Consider the following 19,862-nt stretch of genomic DNA (forward strand, 5'->3'; position numbering starts at 1 on the left):
CAGGTACCTGTAGTCCCAGGTACTCAGGAGGCTGAGGGAAGAGAATCACCTAAGCCCAAGAGCTGGAAGTTGCTGTGAGCTATAACGCCATGGCACTCTACCCAGGGTGCCAGCTTGAGACTCTGTCCCCCCCCCAAAAAAACCCAAAACATTACATAGATTTTAATAATAATAATAGGTAGTGGTTGAAGTCTTTATACTTGAGATTACACTGGATAGCTAAAAGAAAAGATTGAAGGATAGAGATAGAAGTAAACAAGGAAACAGGAAGGACTGTTCTTAGAAAAGGAGAACAAGGAAAGTGGTATTAGAGAATTTGAAGCAGGAGAGTTTCAAGTAAGAGGCATCAGGTAGAATGAAATCATTGAATTTGATATTTAGGAGATAACTTATGACACTATTGAGAGTAGTTTAAAAAAGGAATAGGAGTGAGAGTCTGTAGTAGGTTTGGCTATGAAAGGAAACAGAAGCAGGAGGTTACAGAAAATTGAGGTGGGTCGTTTTTGGTCTCTTCTGTTGGTCTTAGTTTAAAGATTGGAGAAAATTTAGCATGTTTTTTTAGTCTAGGGAAAGGAACTAGTGAAAGTTAAAGACATAATAGAGTGGGTAGACAACCAATGGAATGGTTTCTGCAGAAGGAGATTGGATCAAGAACAAAGGTAAAATGGACAACTCTGTGAGATGAGAGAAAACTTGTGGTCCTGATATAGGTAAGTGTTTAATGAGCTTGGAGTTGGAAAAAAATAAAGTTTTGGGGAGGGTATGTTTGATGGAAAGATGTAAATTTCCCTATACAACAAAGTCAATCTTAAATTGAAGGTGCAGAAGGCACAGGTTTCAGACAGAATCTTTTCCCTTTTCTTCTTGTGTCCTGTTTAGGTACCACTTCCCAAGACATAGTTACATAGATACTTACTGTGAATTTTTTCTCCAGTCTTGATCTAATACAATTTTAAGTATTAAGGCTGCACTGTAATCCTGACTGAAAAAAAGAGAGAAGAAATGGAATAGAAAAAAATTTCCATTCTTGTAAACCTTTTATTAGATCTCTTTTTTACTTAGTGCAGAAGGAGATCAATTTTTTCCATACCTTGGGAATGGCATACAATAATATCTGGTGATCCCTTCCAAGTGATTATCTAGTATTCTCAACATTTTTTTATGAATATTTTTGTATATTTGACTTGTTTATCATCTTTTTTTTCATATTTTAGGGTTATGGTTTTCCAGTGAATCGACTTTTTGACCTTTTATTTGAAATAAGAGATCAATACAATGAAACACTTCTTAAGAAATGGGCTGGAGTTTTCAGGTTAGTCTAAGCCATGGTCACTGAATATAGTGAATAAATGTTCAAGTAATTAATTTTGCATATACCAATAATTGATTATTAGGCAGCAGCTACATTTACATCAGGCTGAGTTATGCTGCTGCCACAAAACACATGGATGAACTGCTCCTAGATGAACACAGTTTTTTTTCACACTCATACAGAAGTCCACAGTGGATCTAGTGGTCAGAAATCCAAGATATTTATACTTGTGATTCTTCCTTATCGACATATTGTCTCTCTTGTCACCATAGGAAGGAGGATTGCACAATTGACTCATAAATATTTTAGATTCAAAGCAACACTTAATACTTTATTCATAGTCCAACGGTCAAAACTAGTCATATGGCCCTGCCTAACTACAAGGCGGCTGTGTGGGCTTTGTAGATATTTGATGAGTAATAAATGTCTATGCCTTACTAACTATAAAAGGTCCTTTTCTAATCACAACATTATGAGAGATAAATATAATACATTATTTTGATCTTCAAGAATTTATAATCTCATTGGGAAGAGAATACAAGAATAATACAACTTGAGAATTGTTCCTGTCAAGAAATATGACTGGAATATTCCCCATATCTTGGGTGTACTTTAAATTACAGATAATGAGCTCGTTCAGGCCATGTCATCCTGAGAATTGTTCTAGACTGGAAAACTAAAGCCAAAGTGCTGAGAGGATATAAAACAAACTAGTGGAAGGTGGAGACTGCACGTGGATTTTGAGGGTCAAGACTTAGTTGATATTAAATTTTTAGAATTGTAGGTGATTAGGCAGTGTTTTCCTATTTTGACCTTTAATTGACAAATTAAAAATGCTTTTGAAATAGTTGGGTTTCTTTAAGGTATTGTCTTACAGCACTCTAGTGATATGTTTTATTAAGTTTTTAGTTTTTTTTTTTAACAGGGACATTTTTGAAGAAGATAATTATAGCCCCATTCCTATTATCAATGAAGAAGAATATAAAAGTGTCATCAGTAAATTTCCCTTTCAAGATCCAGATCTTGAGAAGGTAAAAGCTAATTTTTAATTCAATAATTTTCTTTAAAATAAATTAATGATAATTATTACTATATAGCATTAACCTGACACTCTAAATAAGAAGTTTCTTTTAGGGCAATTTTTTTGTATGTTATTATATTTGAGAAAATTGTTTCATGAACTTTTAAGTACTACTTAAACTACTATTTTGATGAAGTTAGGAAGGGACTTTCCTGGGGATACTAGAAGCCATTGTCCCAAATGTTAGGTGGATTCCTAGAGCAGGTATATTTAATTTTGGGTGAATTCCAAATTAGATAAGTACATTATAGTAGTAAGAGTATATTATTCTAGGGAAAGAGGAACATTTCTTTGATGTGTCCATCATTTAAGTAAGTGATATGTGAAGGTAGTAGCGACTTACAGATTTCTTCTGAAGTAGGAATATATACTTTTGGAGTCAGTATGTTTGAACAAAAGTTAGAGACCAGTCAGGAAGTGGATCATCATGTAGGATGTTCTTGGAGTGCACATGAGTGCAGATGTCCACATATACACAAACATACACACTTGGACCTATCTAGTATCTCAGGGTGGACTCAGATCTCGTGAGAAAAGGATATCATATTTCCTATAACTGTCAAGTTTTTTTTTTATTCTTGTTTTTTCTACTTCTTATTCTTTATTATTTTTACTGTTTATGATTTAGTCCTTTTCTACATTTTTATCCCTTCAGCATGAGCAAGAATTCTGAGTGAATTGTTCATTGTAAATTTCTGTACTGAGCATATTATATGTAAAAGTCAGTAAATACAGAACCAAGTGATTAAATGCATTGCTTTTAGATCACACTAACACTGCCATAATAGCTATGGTTTTTTTTTGCAGTTTTTGGCCAGGGCTGGGTTTGAACCCGCCACCTCCAGCATATGGGCCTGGCGCCCTACTCCTTTGAGCCACAGGCACCACCCTTAGCTATGTTTTAATACACATAAAAGACCAGAATAATTACTCTATTCTATATTTTTTGAAACCCAAAGTTGCTCTTGTTAAGGAAATATCATTGGAATATTTCCCATCTCTTGGCCTGGTTTTGTTTTGTGTTAGTTACTGGCAATGGGTTTATTCCGGCCAGCATCTAAAGAGGACTGGACTAGGTCTGCATTCAAATGCTACCTCTGCTTGTGGCTTATCACAGATGAAGGACCGACCTTATTTGGGCAGTTCTATCTCATCTATCAAATAAGGAAGTGGAACTAAATACTCTCTGATGTTCCTTCTATTTATACTAATCTATGCTAAGAGGTTTTATAATTAAAAGGAAGGTTAACTTTGCTTATTATAAAGAATTTCTGGTATATGCAGTACCTCTTAGGATTAGTGCCTTAGGAGTTGTATTCATTGATCCATATATTGCTCATCATTAAAAAGAACTCTTGGTGGGTTTGTTTTTGTTTTTTTGTGAGACAGAGTCTTGCTCTGTTGCCCAAGCTAGAGTGTCATCGTCTCAACCTCGCTCATAGCAACCCTAAACTCCTGGGCTCAAGCCATCCTCTTGCCTCAGCTTCTCTACCATGCCCAGTTAATTTTTCTGTTTTTAGTAAAGACAGGGGGTCTTGCTCTTGCTCAGGCTAGTCTTGAACTCCTGATCTCAAGCAATCCTTCTGCCTGGGGCTCCCAGACTACTAGGATTACAGGTGTGAGCCACTGGCCAGGCTGAAAAAGAAAACTATTGTTAATTGTTAAAATGTTAAAGCTACATGGAAAGTTTAAATGTAATAACTTAAAAATAAATCCCTGTTACTAAATTCTTTAGTTACAGTCTCTTGGTTGTGTGTGTATATTTATTTTTTTCCTAATTAAATATAATTTCAATTAAAACTGTCAAAAATGTATGCAACTACCTCAAATAAGTCATTATTTTTACCATAAATTATGAATGAAAAAGGAGTAAGACTACACATTCATGAAAAATTTGTCCTTTTGTAGATAGTTATGCTAATTTTATTAGAATCATTTGTCTAAAATAAGAACATATTTATATTACATCTTTATGTCATTAAGACAAATTAAAATATTTATAATCTACCTACAATATACCAGACGTGGTGCTATGTGCTAGATTTTTAGTCTCTGCTGTCAGGGGGGCCTATAGTCCAGTGAAGGTAGATAAAATAAACAGGTAATTATAATTTACAGAAGTTGGGCACTGTTCAAGATAAAAGAAACAGCATTCAGAAAGGCTGTAATTATGTAGCATTAAGGGGAAAGGTGATGGAGTACAAGAGATGAAGATCAAGAGGTGTAATTGGAGAAGTAGAAAGGGTCAGACCTTAATGGGCCTTGTAAAGTGTTAGTTTAACTTTTATTCTGAGGGCTATACAAAGCCACCAAAGGATTTTGATTTTAAGCAGCAAAAACATAATCAGATGTGTTCTTTAGAAAGATCTCTTTTTGGTTTATGTATGGAGAATAGATTGGAGAAGAGTAAGACTGGTGGCAGGGAAACCAGCTAGAGGATTTTTGCAGTTATCCTGATGAGAGAGGTTGGTAACATGAATGGGGGTTATGTTCATGGAAGTTAATTTGTTTAGGAGGTAGGGGCAACAGGAGTTGGTAATTATTCCCATGTGAGGGATAGGGAGATAAAAGAGTCAAGTAAGATAATGAAGTTTCTGCCTTGGAGCATAGTAGCATTCATGTGATAGGAAACAAAAGGAGCAAGTTTAAGGAACAAGATGATAATTTCACTTTTGGTCCTGTTGAGTATGTCTTAAATGGTACAGCCAAATGGAAGTGTTCAATGAGCAGATATTTGAAGTCTGATAAGATGATTTAAGAAACAACAGTAAATTGCCACATTATTTTCTTCAGAAATATTTTGGTTTTCTTTAAAATATCAAAAGTAATATGGAAACATAATAGTAAATACCTGTATCAAAAACTTTACTATTTTTGATGCAGGCATTTACTGTTAATTCAAATTTGTAGTCAATTTAAGTTTGCATTTTTTGGTCTTTTTCTAAAATTTCTAGAAAAAATATGAATATCTTTCTAAAATTTCAACTTTTCTTTCTATAGCAACCTTTCCCAAAGAAGTTCCCCATGTCTCAGTCTGTGCCTCATATTTACATTCAAGTTAAAGAATTTATTTACGCCAGCCTTAAATTTTCTGAGTCTCTCCATCGGAGGTAAGTTTATTAATAAAAAATGCATTTTTGTTATGACTCTTTATGAAACATTAACACTTTATTTTCATGCCATGACTCTTCAATGGATTACTGTCTCATTGGAATGACTTACATAATTTGGTGACATTTAGGCTAAAGTTACTATAAATCAATGACTTTGAACTGGTGTGCCATGAGAGGATCTTAGGTGTTCCACAAAAATCTTTAAAGATCATTAATTAAATTATTTTCAAAAGAAGTTCAAAGGACAATAAGTGTACATATCAAAGTTAAAGCCTCTTTAAATTGTTTATATGAGTATATCATTATTATAGTAAATAAACATTTTATTGTTATAATATGCAAATACTGGTTTATTTCTAAAGTGGGTGTGGTAGAGCCTTGCAAAATAAGGTTTTGTGACATATCCATAGATGGCGAGATTGGACAAGGATTTGACCATGAAGACTGATCTATGTTGAAATCATTTGAAGTGAATGAAGCTGTGTGACTCAGCAATCTGTCATTGTGCCTGAACTTGTAAGGAGATGGAACTGGTCTTGAACGTGTCCTATAGTTCTGTCTAGATTTGAAATAGTGAAGTAGTTGGATGCAATTACCTTGAAAATTTTAGTTTTGAAAATTTTCCAACTGTGTTAATTAATATCTATGTTTCTTTTTTAAAAGTATGAGTTGCTTATTTATTTTTATTATTTCTGATTGGCACTGTTTATTTTTATCATCATTCAATTAAAATGGACAAGTTTTTAGTAAAGAAACAAAAATTAGAAGACAGTGCTAGTGCATCGAATACTGCTTCATCCAGTACATTAGCAACTAAATTAAAAACAATCAGTTGTCAGTATAATGAAGATTATTTATCATTTGGTTTCATATGTAGTAAAGGAAATCCACCACGTCCCACATGCATAATTTGTGGCAAAACATTAGCAAATGAAACTATTGTTTCTAGCAAATTAAAGAGACATTTACAATCCAAATGTTACCACTTGTCTGAAAAGCCAGTGGAATATTTCTAATGACTTGCACTCAGCAATACAAAACAAACAAAAATATGAGCCAAATATGCAACAATTTTGGGTAAAGCACAAGAAGTGAGTTATTCAGTTGTAGAAATCTGAGCTAGGAAGATGAAATCTCATACAATTGCAGAATCTGTTATTTTATCAGTCAGCTGTGCATTGTAAAAACGATGTTTGGAGAAAAATATGAAAAGGAAATTTTAAAAATTCTGCTGTCAGTTATTATCTCACCTCAAAGAAGTAAACATGGTTGTAATTCGGTTGAATGAATCTACTGATATCAGTGGTAAACCCAAACTTTTAACGTTCAGCAGATTTGTCTATAAAGAAGAAATCACAGAGGCCGGGCATGGTGGGTCACGGCTATAATCCTAGCACTCTGGGAGGCCAAGACAGGTGGATTGCCTGAGCTCACAGGTTTGAGACCAGCCTGAGCAAGAGTGAGACTATCTCTAAAAATAGCCGGGCACTTGTAGTCCCAGCTACTCGGGAGGCTGAGACAAGAGAATTGCTTGAGCCCAAGAGTTTGAGGTTGCTGTGAGTTATGACCCATAGCACTTTACCAAGGGAGACAAAGTAGGACTCTGTCTCAAAAAAAAAGAGGAAGAAGAACATGGAGGAGGAAGAGGAGGAAATCATAGAACAATTTTTATTTTGTTGACCACTCTAAACAACAGCAAAGGGCCAAGATATTTTTGATGTGAAGTGCAATTACTTTCAATTTTTTTTTTTTGGTTGCAGTTTTTGGCCAGGGCCAGGTTTGAACCTGCCACCTCTGGTATATGGAGCCAGTACCCTACTTCTTGAGCTACAGGCACCGCCCTAATTATTTTAATTCTAATAACTTGTTTTGGGATTCCTGTAGAATAATTTATATGTTTATATGGATGGAGTCTCATCTATATCCCCAGATGTAAAAAAATATGCAAAAAAAATCCAAAAATTGTTTTTACATACTGTTTTCTATACAGAGAAGTACTGGTGTCAAAATCATTAGTGCCTGAATTACAAAAGGTCCTAGACAACAACACTGTTGTTGGCAGGCTATCACAATCAAGATTATTTGCAGAATTATGTTCCTCAATGGGTGCTTCTCCTACACAACTCTTACTGCGTACGGAAGTGAGATGGTTATCTTGAGGAAGAGTTCTGTCAAGATTTTATAAATTAAAAGAAATATCAACCTTTTTAAAAAATGCAGCATTCAAAATTAGGCAGTTTACTTTGTGATAAAGTTTGGTATAATAAAGTTGCATTTCTTGCAGATTTGTTTCAGTGTTTGAATTCTGTTAATAAGAGTATGTAGGGAAATCATAAGTGTTCTCACATCTACAGATAAAATTAGTGCTTTCAGAGAAAAATTACTGCTTTGGAAGGAAAGGATTAATAGAGAAAATACAGTAGAAATGTTTGAACTAGTGAAAAGGTATAAACTGGATAAAAATCTTATTTAACAAATTTTACAAATTTTAGAACACAAACTTTAGTACACAAATTTTGAAAAATATTTTCCTACACCTACACTTGACAGAATGTCTCTGGATTGGGTGAGAAATCCTTTTAAGTGCATGTACATCAGCAAATTTAAATATTACAGAAGAGGAAGGGTTAACAGAAAAAATGACAGAGGACTGCTGGGTGGAGTGGCTTACACCTGTAATTCTTACACTCTGAGAGGCTGAGGTTAGGAGGATCCCTTCAGCTCAGGAGTTTGAGATCAATCTGAGCAAGAGCAAGACTCCCATCTCTACTAAAAATAGAAAAATTAGCTGGGCTGTGTGACAGGTGCCTGCAGTCTCAGCTACTTGGGAGGCTGAGGCAGGCGGATCACTTGAGCCTAAGAGTTGAGGTTACTGAGTTTGAGTTGTGATGCCACAGCACTCTAACCAGGGAGACAGTGTAAGACTCTGTCTCAAAAAAAAAAAAAAAAGAAAGAAAGAAAGAAAAGAAGTGACAGAGGATTATAATTAAAATATTCAGCAACAGGTATTACAACCTTTTAGTTATCTCTCCAGGGTTCAAGGGTCAATTTTCTTTTTCTTTTCTTTCTTTCTTTTTTTTTTTTTTTTGGCTATCATTTTGAATTTCTTTTTTTTTAAGATTTTTTTTTATTAAATCATAACTGTGTACATTAATGCAATCACGGGGTACAGTGTGGTATTTTCATGTACATTTTGAAATACTCTCATCAAACTGGTTAACGTAACCTTCATGTCATTCTCTTAGTCATTCTCTTAGTTATTGAGTTAAGGCATTCGTACTCTACTTTTAGGAAGATTCACTTGTACCCTTGTAAGATAAACCATAGAGGTGTTGGTGTGGATGTGGAGAAAAGGGAACATTTCTATGCTGCTGGTGGGGATGCAAATTAATTCATTCCTTTTGGAAAGACATCTGGAGAACACTTAGAGAACTAAAAATAGACCTGCCATTTGATCCTGCAATTCCTTTATTAGGTATATATCCAGAAGACCAGAAATCACATTACAACAAAGATATTTGTATCAGAAAGTTTATTGCAGCCCAATTCATAATTGCTAGGTCATGGAAGAAGCCCAAGTGCCCATGACCCATGAATGGATCAATAAATTGTGGTATATGTACACTATGGAATATTATGCAGCCCTAAAGAAAGATGGAGATTTCACCTCCTTAATGTTTACATGGATGGAACTGGAAAATGTTCTTCTTAGCAAAGTATCTCAAGAATGGAAGAAAAAGTATCCAATGTACATAGCCCTATTTTGAAACTAATTTGTAGCTTTCATAGGAATGTTATAATGATTTTCAAATATTACTAAAAAAGCAATAAAAATACTTCTTCCATTCTCAATGTCCTATTTGTGTGAAGCAAAACTTTTCTGCAATGAATAACATTAGAAACAAAAATTGATCATGGCTAGAATCCTTGGAAGACGATATAAGAACTTATCTGTCCAAAATTCACCTTGCAAAGAAGATACTCTTTAAAAAAGTCAAGCTAAGATATCTCATTAAATGGTACATTATAATAAATAGAAAAATAAATATAAGTAAGTTTTTCAAAGAATTTTAATTGTTATCTTTTTATTACAAATGATCATAAATTGTTTTTTTGGGGGGGTGATGATGAATTTTGTGTTAATGAATAAATCAAAAAAGGTATTTTTTGTTATGTTACTCTTTTTCTTGATGAATATAATTTAAGTGTGCCACGGAAGTTTATAAGTTCAAGTGTGCTGTGAGATAAAAAAGGTTACAAAACACTGCTCTCAATTTAATATTATATTTTTGTACTTTTTATTATGTAAACCTTCAAACATATGTAAAAGTAGAGATACTTTGATTGGAAACACCTGTGATTTCAGCATCTAGATTTAACTGTGATAAAGCTTGTGCTATACATCTTTTATTTTATGCTGAATTATTATAAAACAAATTCCAGAAATAATGACATTTTACTCCTAAATGCTTTGGCATGCGTTTCTAAAAACAATGATGGCATTCTAGGCATCCTCAAACTATGGCCCACGGGTCACATGCAGCCCGCCTAGGACATTTATCCAGCCCGCAGGGTGTTTTTGCCACTGCTGCCTGTCCTGCTTAGCAGCCAACTCATCCCAGGGCCCGCAGTCTGGCCCTCTAATGGTCTGAAGGATAGTGAACTGGCCCCCTGTTTAAAAAGTTTGAAGACCCCTGAAACAAAATTAACACCAGTTCATAATATCATCAGTTCCCTAGTCCATACCAATACTCTTTTTATTGTTCTCAAAGCATCTTTTTACGGTTTGTATGTTTGAATCGGGGTCCAAAGTCCACACCTTGCATTTGTTGTTAAATCTATTTTACTGATGTTTTCCATTTAACTGTGCCATTGATTCATTGACAATCTGATAGTTTTGTTTAACTTTTGTTCGTTTAGCAATCTGGTAGTTTTGTTTTTTCTCAAATAGGCCTGAAGTGAGGATTTGGTCAAAATCAGTAGAATAAGTAAAGAATAGAATAACAAATTAGTATCACACTAACAGAGAACAGCACAACTTTGGTAGCAATAGCTGACTTTGTTTTATAGGCAAGATAATACTGTTTATCTGGTGTGATAAAAGTAATAACTTACACTTGTGAAAGTAGGCAATGTGATGTTAACTCTGTTTGCTGATAAGGAAACTGAGGTTCAGAGAAGCTGTGTCATTTATCCAGAATGATGTAGCTAGTTTGAGAACTGGGATGAAGGAGCAGGCCTTTTGACATCCATATCAATGAAAGCGACTGGCACAAGTCTGGCATATAAGGGAATGATCAGTTAATGGCAGCTTAATCTACATTTTGTTTGAGGTATTTAGGCAGACAGTGCACTATAGTCATACGATAAATTTCTGATTGTGAAAACTCTCTAGAAGGCAGACTACTGATGCTGGTATTCTTAATGCCTTTCTCTCTGAAATCTCCTCTTCTGAATTTGTGTACAAATAGCAGGAAATGTCCTTTTTCAGTGGGAAACTTTTCTGAATTTTGAGTTACAAAAAGGCACAAAGGAAGTTTAGATGTGGCAGTTATTTATTTCTCAAGCTAAAACAGTGAGAGTAATTACAGTCATTTTATTTTATCATACCTGTCTCTTAAAAGGTTTAAATAAAGGGGGAAAAGAAGTATGTATTCTATTAGGATAAAAGAGTATCTGATTTTAAGCCTTACACTGTTCTTTCCTTGTAGATAGAGATTCTTTGATTCTTTAATTCCTGTTCATAAATAATATGAATGGGAAAGGACAGGGAAGATAAGAAAGGCAAATACCTAACATTGTAGTATCTGCTGTTCTTTGAGATTCCCAGAAGCCAGTGGTTTTCAAAGTATAGTCCTCAGACCAGCAGCCATTAGCATCACATGGAAAATTGTTAGAATTGGAACCTCAGACCTACTGAATTAGAAACTGAGGGGCCCAGGGTTTTATCTGGGTGATTCTGATTGACACTAATGTTTCAGAATCACTGCCTAAGTTTCATTCTATTCTACCAGCCTCATACCAGGACATTGGCTTTTGATATACTAAAGCTGGTGTGTTCTGTGCAGTGCACAACATGGCACACACAGAATAATCTAACATTTGAAAAACAGCGAATACAAAGGAATATTAATTGTAAAGGAATAACATAAAATGATTTCTATTACAAGGTAGATGTCAGTAATGAGTATATCTTGGGGCTTGAATGGTTAAAAGCCAATAATAATTTATACTACGTTTATCTACAAAGAGGCAGTTTAATGTAGTGGTTAAGGACATAAGGATTAGGCTCTGACAGATGTTAGTTTGAGTCTTGATGCTGGCACACACTAGCTGTTGTAGGACCCAAGGCAAGTCATTTCATCTGTTTAAACTACGGTTTCCTCATCTGTAAAATAAGGGAAGAATTCATAGGGTGATTATAAGAGTTAAATGAGCTAATGGTTTTTATTAAGCACTCAGTACAGTGTCTCAGACGTGGTAGGTTTATAGGGCTTAGGAGGGGATGGTATATTACAATATTAGATGTGAGACTGATACCTTGGAGTATTTATATTTTATTTTGTAAACATTGGGAACTGTTGAGGGATGTTTAAGGGATGACATGACTAAAATTATATTTTTCAAAGTCTTCTCTGGCCTCAGTGTGGATGATAGATTGGAGGAGGGTTGAAATAATAGTTACGTTGAGGTGAAGGCAGTGACTCAAGGAAAGAGATAAAAAAAGACTGAAATAATCAGTATTAGTGATGACAAAGAAAAAAGAACATAAACAAGAAGAGTAAAGATCCTGAAATTAGAGTACCTGGGAATAATTTGATGAAGAAATTAAGAGATACAGAACAATTTGATTTATATTTGAGTGGACTTGAACTTGTTTATATACTCCCAGTTATAGTTAGTCTACTTTTTAAAAACTGAGATACATGGGTGGCACCTATGGCTCAGTGAGTAGGGTGCTGGCCCCATATACTGAGGGTGGTGGGTTCGAACACAGCCCTAGTCAAACTGCGACAAAGAATAGCCAGGCATTGTGGCAGGCGCCTGTATAGTCCCAGCTACTTAGGAGGCTAAAGCAAGAGAATCGCCTAAGCCCAAGAGCCTGGAGGTTGCTATGAGCTGTGACACCATGGCACTCTACCAAGGGCAATAAAGTGAGATTCTGTTTCTAAAAAACAAACAAATGAAAAACTGAGATACATTTACTTACTGTTATGAGATAAACATATGGAAGTGAAAGGTAGAATAAAAAATTTGTTCTTAAAATTTATCCTGTGACTTTGCTTAAATGGAATAAAATTATATTGGGAATTATTCCTTTTTTTTGTTTTGTTTTGTTAAGTAGGCCCGGGCCTGGTTTGAATCTGCCACCCACCCCTACCCCCACTCCTCCACCTCACTCCCCACTCCCACCCCCGTGCATGGAGGTGGTGCTCTAATCATTGAGCTACAGGTGCCCAGCCAATTGGGAATTATTCTTAAAGCTGAACTCATGAATCTGTAACATTGGTCCCCTTCATCTTTTCCTTTGAATATAAGTTATTTTGATATTCTCTAAATTGGTAGTGAACACAGTTCTCATGTTTTAAAAGTACTTTTTATTACCTAATCTAAATGTAGATTCTTGAAACATGGCACTGATATCTAATTAAGATATTGTTAAACTTGTAGAAAGTATAGAAATTAAGCATGTTGGAACTAACTTTTATTTTCAGAGGGAAGATAGTGGCTGTCTAATTATTATTTGCTATTTTCTGCATTTGTAATATGAAAGATAAAAGTCATTAATCATATCATTTTCCCTGAAGATTCTTTAATGTCTGACTAGAACTAGAATTGCCGCATCAGTTCTGACTCTTTTGGTATATGAGCACTGACTGAGCATTCTAAAAGTAAATGTGTGAAAATGATATAGCAGAGAAAAATTGTCAATATTTTCTTCTACCTTTGATAAAAAATGTTTGTCACTTTTGTTAGTCCAGTTAACAAACTGGTTCTAATAAACTGCCCTATGATCACAAATTGTCTATTCAACAAACATTTACACTGACATTTTGAAAAATTTGCTTTACTAAATACATTGGCTATTTTCATTTTGTTAATGAGAGGAATAAATAATTCAAAACACACTGACAGTAGTTAGTTAAAAGATATGTAAATCTAAACTTTAGATTATCACTTTTCTGACACTTTTATTTTAAAAATCTTCTGTTGCCTATAATTTAGCTAGTAGAGGTTTTTTTGGGGGGGTCATTAAAGAGTTGTGGAAAAGTCAATTTCTGTGTTTTAAGTTCTTTATTGTGTTTAAACATATTTTGGAGTTAAGATTTTTAGAACTAGGAAAGCTTTGGACATTTTGTAGGACAGATGTTTCAGTTTCTTTTTATATATAAACAAAAGTGGATCCAGAGAATAAAATGACTTCATGAAGAGACTCTAAAGTCTCATAATTATTTGATTGCAGAGGAAAAATCTGGATCCAATGTGGTATATAAGAAATTTTTAATCTGCATAAGAGGTTAAGCTGTAAAATATTTTATGTGTATTATAATTTAATTATTTTGAAAGATTCTTTAAAAATTAGGAAGGGGGCTGGATGCAGTGTCTGATGCCTATAATCCTAGCACTTTGGAGGCTGAGGTGGACCACTTGAGGCCAAGAGTTCCAGAACAACCTAAGCAATATAGCAAGACCTATCTCTACAAAAAAAAAAATTAAAAAATTTGATGTGATGGTACCCACTTGTAGTCTAAGCTACTTGGGAGGCTAAGGCAGGAGGATTGCTTGAACACAGGTGTTTGAGGTTGCAGTGAGCTATAATGATGTCATTGCGCTCTAGTCTAGGTACCAGAGAGTCCCTGTCTCAAAAAAAAGAAAAAAAAAATTAGGAAGATTACAAATTAAAGGCTTAAAGGGCAGGGAGTTAAGAACAAAACTTCTCAGGATAAAAATCTCAGTACTGGTCATTGTCAGGTAAATTGCTGGCACAAATGAGATGTAGGTGTTGATAGGTTTTCTTTCTCTGTTTTTACTTACAGAGGAAAAATATTCATGGACTCAGCATTCAGGAAGGTACAGAATAATTAAACAAAAGACATAATCTGTAAGGGGTAACTTTTTCATCTGAGAAAGATGCTATGCATAGCTGTCTTCAAATATAAGTATGTCAGAAAAGAAACTAGAGGATTTGGCAGCCATCTCTTTTATCAGGTTGAGTACATTCCTTGTGCTAGGAGTGCTGTTGATAGATTAGAAAGGGGTTTCTGTCTGAGTGTTTGATGCCAAGTAACCATGAAGCCCTGCCAGTAATGTGTTCGTTTCCTGGAAAGTCTTGATTCTAGATATAAAAAATCAGAGAGAAATATTCTCCTTGGACCTGCTGGAATTAGGGTTAGCAGAAATTATATAGAATGCCAGCTTTAAAATGCAAAACATTATGGTAGAAGTGAAAAGTATTCATGTGTTGTCAAATCTTACTCTATTTGCATTTTAAAAATAAATATATTGTAGTAAATACTTGCACATCATAGATTTTTAAGAGTAGTATTTTAATGCAGAAAATTAAGGGGTGCTAAAATTTTAGCCCCTGTTTGAGGTAGTCATTCTTAACTGGGGATAATTTTGGCCCCTTATGCTGCCATCTCTTGCCTCAAATTTGGCAAAGTCGAGAGACATTTTTGGTTGTCACCAGCAGGAGGAGGGGATGCTGCTTGCAATTAGTGGGTAGAGGCCAAGGATGTTGCCTAACGTTCTGCAATACCCAAAACAGCCCCTATAACAAAGAATTTATGCATTGTGAAATGTAGGTATTGCTGAGATTGAGAATCCATGGTTAAAGAGCAGTTTAACTATTTTGATAATGAGGCTATTTCCAAGAAATCATGGTTTACTTAAATTGAAGACATACCTTGTGCTTAGGAGAAAAGAATAAGCTTATAGCAATGTTTGAGATGTTAAACATCTTTTTTTTTTTTTTTGGTCCAAATTAAGATTAATTTAAGGGAACTTATTTCTTTGAATTACTAAAAATCTTCAGTGGTAATGGTTAGCTTAGTTATATTAAAAATTAAATCTGATAATTATACCTAGAAAGCACACGTCAATTGTGTTTTAAAATAATTTTAGTTATAGTTGTGCCTAAAGTATCTTTTGAAATGAATCTCTCTTGATAGAGTCATAATTTAAGAATATGTTTTATTTCCTTATACTAAAGTACCCCATACCCCATGGTTTTTCTGTAGTGATTAATTGGGTACATTTAAATTATGCCATGAATAAATATTCTACTTTCTGGAAAATGTCCCTTTTGTGAGATTAAATTGAATTGAAGTTGTGATTAATAAATATGGGGCATTATAAGTTATTTAAAGATATAAAGGAATGACTTAGAGCAACTTATGTTAGTAAATTATGTTAAATTATTTAGGATTTTAACTAAGTGTACCCTTGTGGAAAGCTTATAATATCCACTTTTGTTTTTAGCTCAACAGAAATAGATGATATGCTTAGAAAATCAACAAATCTGCTGCTGACCAGAACTTTGAGTAGCTGTTTACTGAACCTTATTAGAAAACCTCATATAGGTTTGACAGAGGTAGGTTAAAAAGATATATATATATATATATATATATATATATATAGCCAAACATTTTGTTACATGAAATAATTATTAGAAATTGTTGCTGAATATCAGTCTGTGAAATAGGTTTGTGTTTTAAATTTATTAATATAAGCATATTTGTTTAAAAATAAAAGCATTGGCTCGGTGCCTGTGGCTCAAGTGGCTAAGGTGCCAGCCACATACACCTAAGGTGGCAGGTTCGAATCCAGCCCAGGCCCACCAAAACAACAATGATGCCTGCAACCAAAAATAAATAGCCAGGCATTGTAGTGGGCACCTGTGGTCCCAGCTACTTGGGAGGCTGAGGCAGGAGACTCGCTTAAGCCCAGGAGTTGGAGGTTGCTGTGAGCTGTGATGCCAGGTCACTCTACCCAGGGGGGATAGCTTGAGGCTCTGTCTCAAAAAAATAAATAAATAAAAATAAAAGCATAAGTGTAAATTCAAGAAATGTGAGGGAAGGGGGTTTACATGGAAAATAATAGATAGCTGGATTATACTTGGATGTACTTGGATTTCTGACTGCAAGACTTTACATGAAAATCAAAATCCTCTTATTTTTACTTGGTGAATTTAAAAAGTACTATGAAAAATTATTTTTAAATAATTGGCAGTTAGACTCTTGGCATGTGTTTATGTGTATATGTGTGTGTGTATATGTATTTTAATAAATGTTAGCAGTAGTTGCAGCAGGTTTGTGAAATCAGATAGTTATATCCTGTAATGCTATAATTATGCAGAAATGGTACAGTTGCTGAAAGTAATAATTCCATTTTTAAAAATTAGATGGTTTTACACACCTATAATCTGTATTTTACCTGATCTATTTTGTGTTTTCTAGCTGGTGCAAATCATCATAAACACAACACACCTGGAACAAGCTTGTAAATACCTTGAGGACTTTATTACTAACATTACAAATATTTCTCAAGAAACTGTTCATACTACAAGACTTTATGGACTTTCTACTTTTAAGGTATGTGAAGATATAACCAAAGTTTTCATTTCAGTTACTGTAGGCAAATGCTAAAAGAAAAGAAACAGTTTTTATTGTATGTATTTTTCTATTATATTCTCCCAAATTGAGAATTGGAGGTAATTGTCAACAGTGAACAGATAAATGTCAGTTCCTTTTTAGCATTTAATTATTTATTTATTTTTGAGACAGAGTCTTATTTTGTCACCTTCAGTAGAGTGCTGTGGTGTCATAGCTCACAGCAACCTCAAACTTTTGGGCTTAAGTGATTCTCTTGCCTCAGCCTCCTGAGTAGCTAGGATTACAGGCGCCTGCCAGAACACCCAACTACTTTTAGAGATTGGGTCTTGCTCTGAGCTCAGGCAATCCACTTGCCTTGGCCTCTCAGAATGCTAGGATTATAGGTATGAGCCACTACTCCCAGCCTCCTTTTTGGCATTTCAAGTCTCTTACTAAAATGGAGAGAAGTATACTGATTTTCTACAGTGTATTACATTCCATTCATGTTTGCATGATTTATAGTACTGCTGAATAGGTCTCACTGAATTTTTCTTTTAAATTTTAAAATAGTAAGGGAGTATAAATGTTTTTATTACATGGATAGCTTTTGTTATGCTTAAGTCAGGACTATAAATGTGCCCATCACCTGAATAGTGTTCATTGTACCCCTTAGATAGGTTTTTTCCCCTTCCTCGTCTTCCTTCTTCCCATTGTGCACAGATATACACCTTGGTTAGTCCCAATTTATCAGAGAGTATATGTGGTATTTGTTTTCCCATTCTTGAGATACTCATTTAGGATAATAGTCTCCAGTTTTATCCAAACTTCTGCAAAAGATATTAATTTATTCTTTTTTATGGCTACATAGTACTCTATGGTGTATATATGCCACATTTTGTTTGGGCACTTGGTTGATTCCACATCTATGCAACTGTGCTTTAATAAACATTTGAATGCAGAAGTTTTTTTGATAAAATGACTTCTTTTGCTTTGGCTCCAGTAATGGGATTGCTGGGTCAGATGGTAGGTCTACTTTTAGTTCTTTGAGAAATCTGACTGTTTTCCATAGAAGTTGTACTAATTTGCAGTCCCACCAACAATGTATAAGCATTCTTTTCTCTCTTGATGTATGCCAGATCTGTTGTTCTAGGAATTTTTTAATAAAAGAGATTTTGACAGGGGTAAGGTGATACCAAATTGTGGTTTTAATTTACATTTCCCTGATGATTAGTGATGTTGAATGTTTTTGTGTTTATTGGCTGTTTTTCTATCTTCTTTTGAAAAACTTATTCATGTCTTTACCTACTCTTTGATGGATATTTTTTTCTTGCTGATTTGTTTGAGTTCTTTATAAATTATGGGTGTTAGCCCTTTGTTAGGTATGTAATTTGCAAATATTTTTGTCCATTCTATCGGTTGTCTATTTGCTCTATTGCTTATTTCCTTAGTGGTGCAGAAGCTTTTTAATTTAATCAAGTCCCAATTTGTTTACTTTGTTGTTACTGTAATTGCCTTTGAGTTCTTAGGCATAAATTCTTTGTCTAGCATAATAACTAGAAGAATTTTTCTACATTCTTTTCTAGAATTCTTATGGTTTCATGTCTTACATTTAAGTCTTGTATCCATCTTGAATTAATTATTGTGTGTGGTGAGAGATATGGATCCTGTTTCATTCTTCTCCATATGGCTATCCAATTCGCCCAATGCCATTGATTGAATAGAGTTCTTTTCCCCAGGTTATACTGTTGTCTGTTTCGTCAATGATTTGTTGGCTGCATGTAAATGCTTTTATATCTGGATTCTTTGTTTTGTTCCTTTGGTTTGTATCTCTATTTCTGTGCTGTTTTGGTTACTATAGCATTGTAGTATACTTTGAAGTTTGATAATGTAATACCTCCAGATTTGTTCTTTTTGTTTAGTATCATCAGCAATGAGCAGATAAATGTCATTGAACATCTCATTAAAATGGAGAGAAGTATGGTGATTTTCTGTAGCGTATTAAATTTTATTCATGTTTTAATGATTGGTAGTAGTGCTGAATAGGTCTCTTTGAATTTCTATTAATGTTTCACAGTTTGATAATTAGTTTGATGTGAGCGTGTGTGTGTGTGTATTTAGAAATTAAAAGTGTAAGGCAGATTAAATAAGGATAGATTTGGTCTCTGCTGTATCATTCAGTAAGTTATGTGTAGTTTTATAAAAAGCTGCTTACTTGTCTTCCAAAGTGTGACTGTACCATTTTGCATTTACATATAGTTTAAAATTTATATTGCTGTTCCTAAGTGGAGTAGTTAGCAGGTAGCTCTATGAGTGATTGAAGCCACTTTGATAAGGAGCAAGTAATGAACTATTTTGTCTTATCTAAAGTAACACTTTGATTGTATACCAAAAGATATTCCTGTGAATAAAATAGTAATTCCTTAGAAGTATTCATCTGAAGTGATTGTCATTTTTCAAATAGGGGCTATGTTCTTTGATGTTTATTGGGCATAAAAAATTCCTCTGTCACTGTGGTAGTTTCTGATAGCATAATAAAATATGAGATGGTTCTTAATGACTAGAATTTTTTAATCTAAAAGGGCAGATAACAACACACAAATAACAGTATGTAATAAATAGATAATTTTGGTTCTGTAGGTGCATTTGATTTGGTTTTGCAATTTTTCCAAATGTTTTGAATTTGAATACATTTGAAACTTACACATGCTATAATTGTCCTACCTACCATAATGACTTGCCTATCATACTTCTTGTTACCTGCC

General features: G+C 34.2%; 1 protein-coding gene across 5 annotated transcripts in view; it reads left to right on the forward strand.

Annotated features, from left to right (window-relative positions):
- EXOC6 (exocyst complex component 6) overlaps positions 1–19,862 on the forward strand; it is a 266,050-nt gene that overhangs the window by 162,772 nt on the left and 83,416 nt on the right. For all 5 annotated transcript variants that reach the window (XM_023509517.1, XM_023509516.1, XM_012801415.2 and 2 more), the window contains 5 exons: positions 1,215–1,312; positions 2,238–2,343; positions 5,394–5,503; positions 15,989–16,100; positions 16,966–17,100. In XM_023509517.1, coding sequence (XP_023365285.1) covers positions 1,215–1,312; positions 2,238–2,343; positions 5,394–5,503; positions 15,989–16,100; positions 16,966–17,100 — 561 coding nt within the window. The remainder of the gene's footprint in view (positions 1–1,214; positions 1,313–2,237; positions 2,344–5,393; positions 5,504–15,988; positions 16,101–16,965; positions 17,101–19,862) is intronic.

This window comes from Otolemur garnettii, unplaced genomic scaffold (genome assembly GCF_000181295.1).
Source record: "Otolemur garnettii isolate 467f Iridium unplaced genomic scaffold, OtoGar3 scaffold00008, whole genome shotgun sequence".
In the NCBI taxonomy this organism is placed as follows: domain Eukaryota; kingdom Metazoa; phylum Chordata; class Mammalia; order Primates; family Galagidae; genus Otolemur; species Otolemur garnettii.